Source organism: Bidens hawaiensis, unplaced genomic scaffold (genome assembly GCF_021521415.1).
Source record: "Bidens hawaiensis isolate Kalapana, Puna unplaced genomic scaffold, B.hawaiensis_p1.1 tig00016259_1, whole genome shotgun sequence".
In the NCBI taxonomy this organism is placed as follows: Eukaryota; Viridiplantae; Streptophyta; class Magnoliopsida; order Asterales; family Asteraceae; genus Bidens; species Bidens hawaiensis.
This window is the reverse complement of record NW_027492482.1, coordinates 479600-493286: the sequence shown is the minus strand read 5'-3', so window position 1 is coordinate 493286 and position 13687 is coordinate 479600. Positions and strand designations below refer to the sequence as shown.

At 34.9% G+C, this 13687-nt stretch overlaps 1 protein-coding gene across 1 annotated transcript; it reads right to left on the bottom strand.

Moving 5' to 3' along the window:
- Window positions 1-5932: 5932 nt before the first annotated feature.
- Window positions 5933-13625, bottom strand: LOC143551077 (SUMO-activating enzyme subunit 2-like). Its single transcript, XM_077041594.1, has 11 exons — window positions 13473-13625; window positions 13287-13376; window positions 12388-12471; window positions 12089-12307; window positions 11710-11811; window positions 10651-11109; window positions 10236-10465; window positions 9465-9558; window positions 8407-8589; window positions 7662-7759; window positions 5933-6666 (listed from the first exon to the last, which is right to left on the bottom strand). Exons 1-11 carry the CDS (start codon window positions 13503-13505, stop codon window positions 6300-6302), a joined length of 1959 nt encoding a protein of 652 aa, XP_076897709.1. The 5' UTR covers window positions 13506-13625; the 3' UTR covers window positions 5933-6299.
- Between the last annotated feature and the right edge of the window lie 62 nt (window positions 13626-13687).

Genomic DNA, 13687 nt, shown 5'->3' with positions numbered 1-13687 from the left:
GTCATTTGTTGTACGGGTCGTGTTAATACTTTGGTCAAATTTAGACTCTTCTAAAAGAAAGAATGTGTTAATTATGATTAAATAGTTTTGTTCTAAGGGGTTGGATCAAATACAAATTAAATTAGCGTGTTAACTGTGCGAATCAAGTAGTGTAATTATATATACAACATGGTGTAGTGTAATCACAGTATAGTGTGTAATTACACTATGATGCAATTACATATTTGCACTACTTGATTCGCACAATTAGCACGTTTTTTTAGTTTATACGTTAACTTTTCCCTTGTTACAATAATATTAGTAATCTTTGAATAATGAGTGCATTAAAGATACACTTTTAATATGTTATGTAATTAGCTTTAAAACTCCGTTTCTTATTCTTAGAATATGGGTCGAGACTGAATAAATAAAACGAGTTATGTATTTTGGTGGTCTGATTAATTTTCTTGGGTTTTTTAGGTAGGGGATAAAAACAAAGACATAAATGTTTCTTATTTCACCTTCGTCGTTGTGGGCGCTGAAAGTGTGTCGGGTTCAAAGGATAGGCCAAACTATATATACAGGTGTCGAAAATAATATGATTTTAGATTTATTCATTTTGTTTTAAATTGTAATTTGTATGTTGTAAATTGATTTGAAATGGGGGATAGTGTGCATGTATTGGCTAGAGTTTATAGATTGCTTCATATATTATGGATTTGAGTATATGCTTATATCAATATCATGTAGGGTTCCACCGGGTTTTTTTCGGGTTCCGGAAGGGTAGGATCGGGTTTTGACTGGGTATTTCCTGTTCCGGGAAGAAATCCTATACATGGTCCTACCCGCGGGTCGGGTACTGGTAGGAACCGGTTCTGAGTCGGGTCCAGAATCAGGTAGTTTGTGCACCTCTACACTAGACATACAATTGGACAAGTCATATCGGTTACCGTTTTAGAAAACAGTTAAGTTATATGTTCTTACGTATTAGAATTAGGATATATTTATAACTCATCAAACACCAAGGTTCAGTTAAAATATATATTGGGGGTGACAAGTTGTGTCGCTAGCTATTTTTGAAATGAACACCAAGTCTTTTAAAACATACATAGATAGATCCGAGTCATAAACTATGTATAACTCATTCGACGCGGGTAGTAGCTTCATGGTTGCATGAGCACGGAAATCAAAAATATCAAATGCAAATGGTATAAACATGTGTTGGTTATCAAATCACGTTTTCTAATATTTGATCACTTTGCATGAAACAATTTTTAAAGCAGTCTGACCCATGGTAGGTACTACTACCCAAATCTTACTGGTCTTTAATTTTAACGTAGGACTCGAGTAGGAATTGTCAATATGCTCTTTTCATACATATTTCACTATCTGAAACTATAAAAGTCATGTAATCTACGGTGTGGAGTTCAACTCACATGGTCTTTATATTCCGGGATAGAGGGAAGGTTTGCTTCCATCCGATTCTTGTCAAAACTTCCTAGTAACTTCCTATGAGTAGTATTTTATTAGGCATGTCTGTTTGTTTGTGTTTATTTATTTAAATTTTAAAAATATTAGAAAATGAGTTGGTCATAATAAAATTTCTCTCAGTTACAAGTTATATGATGTCATACAACACGTATGATAATGCAAAAAAAAGTCTTACGAGCATTCACAATCTATCACTTATCTTCAAATCCACAATTACACTAAAAATCTAAAATCAATATCTTATATCTTTTCATTTCAATTAAATAATACTTTTTTTTACATTTATCATTACTTTTTTCTATTTCCTCTATTCACAACCACTTTCAAAAAAAATATTAAAAAATTAAAAGAAGCGAACAGTAGTTTTTCAAATATACGGAAAAATCAATGCGTTTTCTTCATCCTCAACTAACAACACCTTAAACTATTCTCTACATTATAATAATCTCCCTCACAAAATTAGATGGATTAAATGTGAAAGCTCTAACGGCATGCTTAGCATTACCAACAATCACATTAGCCAATTCTTTATGGCATGGGATCCTCCCACACCACCATGGATCCTCACACACCATTTTTTGTCCTATACGGCTCGTATAGGGCTATACGGTCGTATAGGACCTTAATCGTGTCAGAGGTTGTCTGCCATCGTTTGGTCGTATAGGCCTATACGGCCGTATAGACACTTTTTAAAAAAAATGATGAGAATATATACAATATATGTGATGTATACGGGTCGTATTTGGCTCGTTTATAGACACTTTTTTTTTTTAAAATGATGACCATATATACAATATATGTGATTTATACGAGTCGTATTTGGTTCATTTGTCTTAACGGGTTTAAATGTTGAGCTCAAGCTTAGCTCGTTAAAAGCTCAAGACTGTCTAGGCATATTTGTTGCTTACATATAATAAAAATTTGAGGTTTTTTTTAACATTTAGTCAACATACATTAAAATAAAAATGCACCCCAAAATTTGAGGTTTTTTTTAAATCGTTTTCCGGCAGCGATTAAGGTAGTCTGAATGTTTATGCAAATGTTTTCTATACGGTCGTATAGCCCTATACGATCGTATAGCTTTTATTTTCTATACGGTCGTATAGCCCTATACGACCGTATAGCTTTTATGGTCTTGTCTGAATGCAATACGAGACATTTAATGCCTATACGGTCGTACAGGCCTATACGATCGTATAGGCTGTAAAAAGCTGTTTTTTTGTCCACTTGTCAGGCATGTGTACCCTATACGGCCGTATAGGCCTATACGAGCCGTATAGGCATGTAAGGGTGGTGTGGGAGGATCACATCCCTTCATCGGTCAAAAATCATGAGCGGATAATTTGACGGGTATGGATTTTTTTTTCACTTTTTTTCTAGTGTTTACTCGTGGTTTAAACTAGACGTGCACAAAAAAACCGGTTCCGGAACCTAACTGGTGGAACCGAACCGGAACCGGTTCCAGTTCCTACCCGGTTGGCCCAAAACCCGGTTTGGGTATTTTTGTACCCGAAAATCGTACCCGGTTCTCATATTTGTATGTCCCCATCGGTTCCAACCCGGTTCCTACCCGGTTCCTAATTGTAATCGGTTCGGTTCCTACCCGAAAAAACCGGTTCCGGCGGGTTTTTTTTGAAAAGTCAAACACAGGTCAAACTAGCCGTTGGAACCGGTTCCAACGGTAATATAGCCGGTGGAACCGGTTTTTGAGACACAAAATAGCCATTGTAACCGGTTCCAACGGTAATAGTGCCGTTGGAACCGGTTTTTGAGACAAATAATAGCCGTTGGAACCGGTTCTTGTAGCCCAAAAACTATATATAAGTTGTTTTCCATTACTTGTTTCACCACCAAACTCAAAAACAAACTAAAATACTACTCCTTTAGCAAACCCGTTCCGTTACCCGACCATCCAACTAAATATTATTATGACACCCATCAAAAAAACTAACAAGAAGGCTAAGAAGAGTGTTTTTGTTGCCCCCGTTCCTGCTACGGAGGACCCAAGGGTTGTTACGGTAGTCAACCATAACCGCAACGAAGACATATGGAAGAATTGGGATTTGATTGTGGATGACGAAGGTTATCAAAAGGCTCGTTGAAAACTATGTGGTTCACTATTAAAGCACGATTCCAACTCTACTTTGAGAAAGCACATCGAGAAGCCATATTGCAAGGCGTTGAAAGGGATTGGCGCGACCGATCAAATTGACTTGGGTAAAGATGGTACACTATTTCGTTACAACACGACTCAAGTTCAAGATAGAATGGCAAAGTTCGTTATTCAACGAGGTTTGCCGTTTAACCACTTTGATGACCCGGATTTGACGTCGTTGATTCGAGAAACTCTAAAACCGCGATACACACATGTAAGTCGTACTACCTTAAGACGTCATTGTATCAGGTTGTGGGAGTGTGCTAAAAAAGAGTTAATCGAGTCTTTTCATTCTTTAGAAGCCATGGTTAGTTTAACTACCGATGTTTGGTCGACACCACACGGGTTGCCCGAATCATACATATGTGTCACCGCTCATTGGGTTGATCCGGTGACATGGCAATTGATGAAACGCACCATCGCTTTTGAAAACTTCCCGTTCCCACATACCGCCGAAAAATTGTTTGAATTACTTGATGAAGTTATAACGACTTACAACTTGAGAAATAAAATATTTTCGATTTCATTTGACAACGCTTCAAACAATACTAAGGCGGCCGAAAAATTTATCATTAAATATTCACCACCTTGTTTCGGGGATTTTTTTCATGTTCGATGTGTTGCACATATCATCAAGTTGTAATTTGTGTTTTTTATTTGTTTCAGTAAAATTATTTGTAACTTGTTCAACTAATATTTAGTTTTGATTTGTTTAATTATAATTACTTTTGTTACTCATGATTAATTTTTTGTTACTTTTTTAATAACGACGAACATTTTATTTATTTAAACAATAACTATTACAAACATTATTAAAACATAAACGATAAAACATAACTAAAACTTAAAAAACAAAGTCCGTCGTTTTAATTCGGGAATACTTATTTTTGGGTTGTAGAGCCGGACGATTCTCCCACTTCCGCTTTTTTAGCATCCAAACTTCTTTTTTCTCGACAATACTTATTCGTATGTTTTCGTAATGTCTAGTTTGACCCTGCTTTAAGAAACTTCGAGCAATATTTGCAACGTGCCATCTCATGTGAGTCGGTCATTAGACACAAATCATAATGAACCCAAACATCGGGGCATCTTGTTGTTTCGATCACCATAACAACGTCGTCATTAGTTGCCATTTGTTGTCGGTTTAAGCTTAATTGTGTTTTGGAGTGTGTTTTATAGTTTTGGAAGTGGTTTAACAAGTACACACTCATACATTGATATTTATAGAATGAAAATTAGCTAAATATAGTAATAAAACCGGTTCCAACGGTCAAAACGGCTATATAGCCGTTGGAACCGGTTTCTAACGGCTATAATGTTTGAATTTCAAAAAACACCGGTGGAACCGGTTTTTACGTAATAACCGGTCCCGGTTCCAACCCTACCCGGTTCCTAAAAGTTTGCATTTCTAGGCATATGTTCGATTCGGGAACCGAACCGGTTCCTGACTGGAACCGGTGTCATTTTCTACCCGGTGTAAAAAAAACCGGTTCCGAACCGGTTCGGGTTTTCAAGGTGAACCCGATTTGTGCACGTCTAGTTTAAACTTCTAACAAACTTTGATTGGTATATTTAAGTTTTAATTTCTACTTTCTAATCTAATAAATAAAGAAGCATTCTTAACATCAATTTTAAATGAACAAAGAAAACATAAACAATATGTTTCAATTGCTATTTATTTAGCAGGCAAAATTGCCATCTGATAGACACTTTACACAAGTATTCGTAGCAATTCTTGTAGCTTTCAACCATTTTAGCTTGTGCCGTTAAAAATAGCCGGCACCAACTTCATAACAAGACCCATCGCAATTGAGTTTTAAGCACATATTATATGAAATGGAACCTAATAAATTCACACAAAGTGTCATGAAATAAATACACGAATATAATAAATCAATACATGAATCCGAGTTTCACGCCCTGCTTGCGGTGCGCGCATATAATGTATATATGTGTGAACCCTCGGGTGGGCAAAAGTAAAATTGCACTAATTTTGACGTTATTTTACTAATCTCGTGAAAATAACGTTAAAAGTGGCGGAAGGTTAATCAGGCATCATGTGATGGCGTTGATAGCCGAAAGACAAGGGCACATGCACCGATCAGCCGGTGTCCCGATGATTGATTGCTATGTGCCTTATGTCCAAGGCTTGATGCAAAACTACTATCGAGCCGGGGGTCTCACCGGAAGCAGCCTCTCTATCCCTATGGGATAGAGGTAAGGCTGTCTACATCTTACCCTCCTCAGACCCTACCATAGCATTGCTATTGATGGGATATACTGAGTACGATGATGATGATGATGAATCCGAGTTTCAAAAAAGACAGCTTACGTTACCTTACCTGTCTCTTTCTCTTCTCAATGATTGAAAATCGAAATCAATAAAAGTATAGATTCACTAACCAACGGTCAGGATTTAATCACACCAGGTTAAAAAAGAAGTTAAAAATGTCCCTGTTGTTACAACCCTCGGGTTCAGTTCTACTTACGCCAAAACCAGAGTTTCATACGCATCAAACTGACAATTAAAATAGTCGAAAGTTAAAAAAACTAAAATAACCGAACCTACTTTACCTGACAATGAGCCATCTTACTGAACCGAAACAAAAAGTTTGACCGGTGGCTTCACCATTCCATAATACCGACAGAAATTAAAATCTCAAAATAAGCTTTTTTATTGTATAACGCTTACGCTGCTGATGTCATCGTCATTCCCGTCCTCAAGCATAACGACGACATCATCATCGTTTTTAAGCTGGTCGGGTATTTTCTTAGCTCGTTTTTCATCAATCGGGGTTTCGAGATTGGGTCCATCAGACAGCTTTCTTTTCTTTCCTGCTGCGGAAACTGTTTCGACTCCTGGTTCGAGTATTGTCACATCATCGTCATCTTCCATGGCTTCAGGTGCTGACTTGGATGTCGATGATGTGCTGGCACCGTTGTCGTCGGTAGCTTCCTTATTGTTTTCTGCTGCAGGAGCCGCTGGTGTCCATCCGTGAAGAACCATTCCGTCCGGTTCCTTCTCTTCGTCAAATTCCTCCCTAAAACACGTATAAATTATTCAAATAATATCTGGTAATTCGTTTTACCTTTAACGAGGCAAACGGGTTATAAAAACAAAAACAAAAACAAGTGTAACATACTTGACACTTTACAAGTATGTTTATTTCATCAAACGAGTAAAAAAACACGCTAAATACGGAGTTTATAAACTAGACTACATATAAACTAGTAAAATGGGTAAAACTGGTCAAAAGTTATATTTACAATGTTGGTTACTAAAATACTATGCAATTGATATCGCCGATATATCACTATCGGTCCCTTGGCGAAATATTAGTCAGAATATCGGTACCGATAATATCAACGATATTGATCAATATTTGACCGATATATCACCGATATTCCCAATATCAGTGTTTTAAGTCTTAACTATCAACTTTTAGTGTTCACTGTTAGTGTTTTAAGTCTTAATCAATTCTAACTTGCTACGATTGTTAGTGTTTTACAATTTGCAAAAGGTTAATTTGTTAACGGTAGGAGACTATACTGAATTAATAGTGTTAAATTGCTATATATATGAATTTTACATGATATTAAAATTACTGATATCCCACCGATATTAAACTGCAATAACCGATATCTCAGATATATATCCGATATTTTTCCGCATTAACTGCTTAGCTAAAATATTTTAATTTAGAGCCAACCAAAACATCTTTAAACAAAAAAAACCACCTAAATCAGTTTAGTTATAATGTTGGTTACTGAAAATCATATACGCTTACTACATTAAAAAATAAAATAAAAAATAAAACGGTAACATTTTTATACAAAAAGAGTTCTAGTCTAACCCAATCTGACCCGTAATCGTATGGCAGTAAGAAATTTTCACCCCCTTTGACATGTACCCTAACGACCCGACCTGTTTTACTATCTCTAATCTTAACATTCAATATATCATTGTGACATAATATGGAAAATATTGTGGACCCAACGCCAATAAAGATTGACAATCTGTTTAATCCACACAAACCTGTGCTTGATATTGATGTTGCATACAAGTTCTTGTTGAAGATCCTCAACGGTAATAATTGTCCCCCCGGTGATTGCATATGGAAGCTCAGATAACACCTATGGAGATCATTATAATGATAGAAAAAAAATTAAAACAAATTATTATATACGGCAATAATAGGATAACTTAGTACTTAGGTTGGCTGAAAAACCAAATACGTAAAAGGTTAGGGGCATTTTTGGTCTGTTTTAACGGTTTTTAAAATAAGAAATCGGGTTCAAAAGGTTAAAAACCAAACCGTTTTGGCTAGTCTGGCTGACACAACTAACCCATCCGGTTAAAACCTTAGTGGTTTGACCCAAAACTTACGTCAAAACCGGCCTAACCAGACGAGTGTATGTTGAGACCACCAAGTATTTAACTTTTCTCATTAAAGCCGCGCGTATATTAGAGCTACTTAGGCAACCCAAGTATGTATCTAGTTCCATGTATACCTATTCATGCCAAAAACATGTTGAATGACTAAAATGCCCTTAGAACTCTTTTTGAATAGACACCTATAATCTATGCACGCTAACGAATCATAAAAAGTACTTTTGTCTTTTCCATATTTTCTAGCTCGTTTTCATCATTAGACGTTTATTTATGTATTTGACTACATGAGTTGACTCCACGTATATATAATATTAATATTCCTAAAAAGAGCTGCTAGCATTTTAAAAAACAGTTTCCTATTCTCGAAAAAGTGAAAAAAAAAACACACCTTCTCAAGATTTGCTGCATAATTAGCGACCATATCTTCTTCCAAATCATCACCAACTTCGTAAAGAAGACTTGACCCGTGAGTGATTAATGGCAAGCTCATACCAAGTTTTGGTGTTACAACTTTCTCCACCAAATCCCTCAGCTTGGCACGATTGGTATTGACTTCAAGCAATAATGGTGTCTGTTTTCAAATAAAAAATGGGTCTAACTTTAGTAAAAAATAAAAAAAATGCAAACCGAAAATATTTTATTCCGTAGACTTTAGGTGCAAATTAGCAACCAACTTTTCCTTGATGTTGTTTAAATAAAATCTGTTTACCATCTATTGCATTTACTACTTACTGTAGCAACAAATGTCTGATTGTTTTTAGTTGCTAAGTTTAAAAAAGTGCTAATCTGGTTTAAGGTTTGTCATTTTAGTCTATATTTGTATGTCACAAAGACCTGATGTGACAATTAACAATTAGTTTTAAAAAAAGCTTGTATAAATATTTTCAAATATATTATATTAAAAAATTACTTCAATTTGGTATATATAAATATTTTTTAGTCTTCTAGATAGCCATATTTTCATACGTGGCATCCCGTGACAAGTCGGTAGAATCAGTTAACATGAGTCTGTTGCGGAAACTGGAATAAAACCGTGAGATGGTGATACATACCCACGTGCTTAATCAGTTACAAGATATGTAGAAGATAATTGTGGACAGTTTATCTTATTTGTTTTTAAATTACTGTAGAGATAAAGGTAGACTTGTCGAATAGTTTTTTTTATCAAAATTAGGATTTGTTACCTTTGTTTAGAGATCAAGCCTATCTCGAATGTGGCAAATCATTTTATTTCGGTACTTCAGATTTCGGTTTCTATCAGATGGTTTCTAAATTGTGCATAATTTAAAGTTAGTAGCCTAAAAATAAAAAAAAATGCAAATTTTACTTCTGTTTGAAGCATAAAACTATTTGAACAAATAAAGCTTCCTCGCCACTAATAGTTTATATCTATTAATGTTATAATCCAAATGTGTCATTTATGGAAATGGTAATGTTAAAACTTACTTCAGAACAAACATAGCAGGATTTGTTCTGTTCCCACGGCTCCGCAGGCATAAGAAGCATCTTCCTTGCTGGATGTTCAAGGCAATATGTCATTCTGCAAAGTTATTAAAAATTATATCAAAAAAGGAGACAATCTCACCCGATTCCTTAATGAATGTTATAGACAAAAGGGTTGAGTTTTATTACAAAAAGGGGACATAAAAATATTTAGCTAAAATATAAATGAGTCAGACAGATTGAAGGCGTTGATAGTCGCACAAAAGTGCAGCTTTTATCGTAACAAAATACTTCTATTTAGCAAAATAACTAAAAATTGCAGACAGTAGTTTTTATTCAAAACTTCAAAAAAAAAGACTTAGGTTGTGTTTTATCTTAAATGTGTTAAATCAATTAGTGAATTAAAGGTTTTTAAAAGACAAAAACAATCAAAACAGGTTATCTATATTTATATATATATAATGGAAAGTTTACGCATTAACCCGCTATGTTTTGTCCCTTAAGTCACTACTTTTTTTACCAGACCCCTTGCCACACTATCTTAACTTTAACACATTAAGTATTCGTTCAAAACTTAAAAACTGAAAAGAAAAAAAAACATTTTCAGGCAAACCAACCCGACCTGCCACATTTCAGCCACATTAAAACTTGCCTTTTACATCCCAAATATATTTTAACCTGTTACCCGACCTGTGCATATTGTCACATCAAAGTATGACTATGATATATTTATTGAAAACAAATTTGACTTGAGTTGCATAAAAGACTACTTACCTACAATTCTTTGCATCCTTCTGCAGCACCTTGATTGCTTCTATCACAATCAGTCCTGCAATAATAGCATTTGTTGTTGCAACTGCATGAATTATATTTCCAGCAATGCCCTTAGCGTCAAAAAGACTATGCAAAGGAATATTAAAAGAAGCTGCTCGAATGTTTGCAGCTGCAGTGACAAATTCTAAAGCTAGAGAATCATCTTTGTCAAAAGTCAAGTTCCCAATGTCCTGCCAAAAAAACAGAAAACGGTAAATAAGAATTTATTAATCTTGCTCTTGCTCCATAACAAGAGGTGGCGATTTCGACCTACTTATATATGGGGTCGAATTGGGTTACATTTAATCCCAAACAGGTCAGTATAAAAAGGCTAAAATGAGAATTGAGTTAAATAAATCATCCAACTGATACAAACCTTCTGCCTCTTGGAAAAGAATAACTTCAGTGCAGCAAAGAAAACCCTAGAATTCTCCTTAAGAGACCAAACATCTTGTGGATTCTTCAAACCCAAATATGTCATTGCAGACAATGAGGACAAATTATCATTCACCAAAACTTTGTCTGTGTTTCCATTCTGTTGAATTGGTTCATCAGACAAAACATCCTTAACATAGATAGGCCTAGGTTTGTTGCGGTTTTTCCATGTTTCCTCATTGGACAGAGCAGTTTGAATATTGTGACCAAAAACATGATCATAAATTCTGTTTGCATACTGTTGGATGTCTTCATCTTTTCTTAGTTCAAAAATATCTTCTGAATGCTCTGATGAGGTGGCAGTGTCATTAGAACGCACGTTGAGATCATTACCTTGGTTTTTATCTCCAAAAAGCTTTGCAAATAGCAAGTCTTTTGCCCATACAATGCAGTGAACAAACTGCAAGAATGTAGCAATCCATTAAAATTACATAAAAGAGAATAGAAATAAGTTAAGAACTTAAGGGTGGCAATTTTAACTTTCAACCCATTACTTATAAAGAATGATTACGAAGTTACGGTTGATATTTATCTCAACCAAGTCAAAACATGTAATGTTAAAAACAGTTTAAAACAAAATCAGTCAAATGATACAAAAGTTGCCAAAGTGTATTTTAAGGCACAATACCTCCTAAATCATATTATTCAAAAGCTTGGATCACTATCAAAATAATGCATTTTTCACAAACATACTTGAAACACTGATTACTTGTACAGAAAAGATTAAACAAAATGTGTTATGGTTCAACCGAAAACCCAAAACACTATCACTGTTATGATCCAAACATGTTTTGTTATAAACTAGCCCACATTATAAGAGCAGGGCAAATTATTGTAGTCTGAGCTGTAAGGACAGGACAAACAACTAGAAAGTTTCGATATACATTATACTTCAAAGCCATGATAACACATTCTACCTTTAAGAATGAGGCTATTATTCTGAGTTGTAAAATTACATTTATGCCCAAGTAATATATATTTGTGAAGATCATATTAATACCTTTGATGGGGTACTTGTAATAGTACACACAGGATATGTCTTCGGAGTTGGTTTGGGCTGGCATTCATAGCATTCTGTCTGACCCTTGATGTGCACAGTCACCTATAATGAAATTAAAATAAATGAAAACAATTAAAAAAGCTTCTTTTATCACATTTTGCTTAAGGAACATACTAGGCATGTGTATACCAGTCCTTATTATGCTTGTCACTAGGCCCAATAAATTTCGCAAACATGTCAAGAGCAAAAAAGTGAAGGAAAGAAATACAAAAAAGGATCATTGACTGATTAACAAAGAGCCAAATTCATTTGAGACAACCTAACAGTAAGTCAAGTTTTGACTTTCCCAAAATAAAAGAAAAAGATTAACAGCAGTTACCTGACCCAAAAATCCAGTAGTACCACTTTCCACCAAGGGAACATCAGCAGCCAAGCAGAGGCGATTCACATGCCGCCTAGCATCCAAGTTGTCAAGCCCGTTTAAAACTACACTGAATTGCTTGAAAAAGTCAACATTGAAGTCAGGATCTTTGACATTAGCATGGTAAGGTGTAATGCTAATCTGGGGCCTAAACTTTAGCACAGCATCACGAGCAACCTGAAAAAACCAAAAAGCACATAACAAAATTCAATAAGCAATCATCGAGCAATAAAAATTAAAGAATAGTATCTGCTTACTTTTGCCTTGGATTGACCCACATGTGCTTGACGAAATAAGAATTGCCTATTTAGGTTGCTCACTTCAATTGTGTCCATATCAATCTGCAATTAATTAAAACCAATTTGCAAACAATGGTTAAAATGAAACATGAAAACATTGTATCAACTGCATAAGCAAAAAATTGCATGGTCCAGGGGGGAGACTTGGAGATGGTTGTTTAAACAACGTATCTGCTTATTGTGTTTTCTAATGCGTATAAAATTAGTGTTTGGATCGAAAAAAGTGCTTATCTTTATCTATTTACTTTAGTAGTTTAGTGTGATATAAGTTGTCATGATAAGTAGTTTTGAGATTGCTTATTTCAAACTAATCATCCTTTGAGAATTAAAAATTATAGGTTACCCTTAGAGTGAAATAAGTTGTTTTCAATAAGCTGATTATCTTTGATTATAAAAATAAATATAAGTACCTCACCAAAATTCAACAGTCAAAACCCTAGGTACTCAAAAACCTAATTCCTCTTACAACTAAATACAAAAACACGTAACAATACAATAACAATAAGCATCACTAGCACTAACACGCGTAGACTAGTATAGTTGACTTACAATATAAACATCTTCAAAACCTAATTCCTGTTACAATATGAATACTTCAAAACATTAAACCTAATTCCTCTTACAATATGAATACCTCACCAGGATTCAACAATCAAAACCCTAGACACTTGAAAACCTAACAGAGAATGTAAACTAAAACCTAACAGAGAATGTAAACTAAAACCTAATTCGTCTTACGACAACATATAACTCTAATAATAATAATAACTATAATAATAATAATAACAATAATAATAATATAACAACAATAAACAGAACACGCATTAACAGCGCGTAGACTATTACAGTTGACTTACGATATGAATATCTTCAAAACCTGATAACGCTAGGGTTTTAAGCAGCTCACAACCGATACCACCAGCACCGACCATAAGCACCTTAGCGCCCTGGATATAACAACAACAACGAGTTCATCTAATTAAACAGCTAATTATTAAATTAAAACCTAATAACAGTTGAATCGAATCGGTTAAACAGTATACCTTGATTGCAGATAACTGTTGTACGGACGCCATTGAAACGGTTGAGTGTGTGTGTGAATAAGTGAGAGGTGATAATAATAATAATAATATTAATAAAGGCGCCAAAAGATCTGGCGAATGAGTATGTGTGTGTGAGTGTTCGTCGTCTACACGCAGTTTGACTATAGACGGGAGGAAATGAAGGTTAATGGAAATGAACGGTTTGTGTGTGTGTG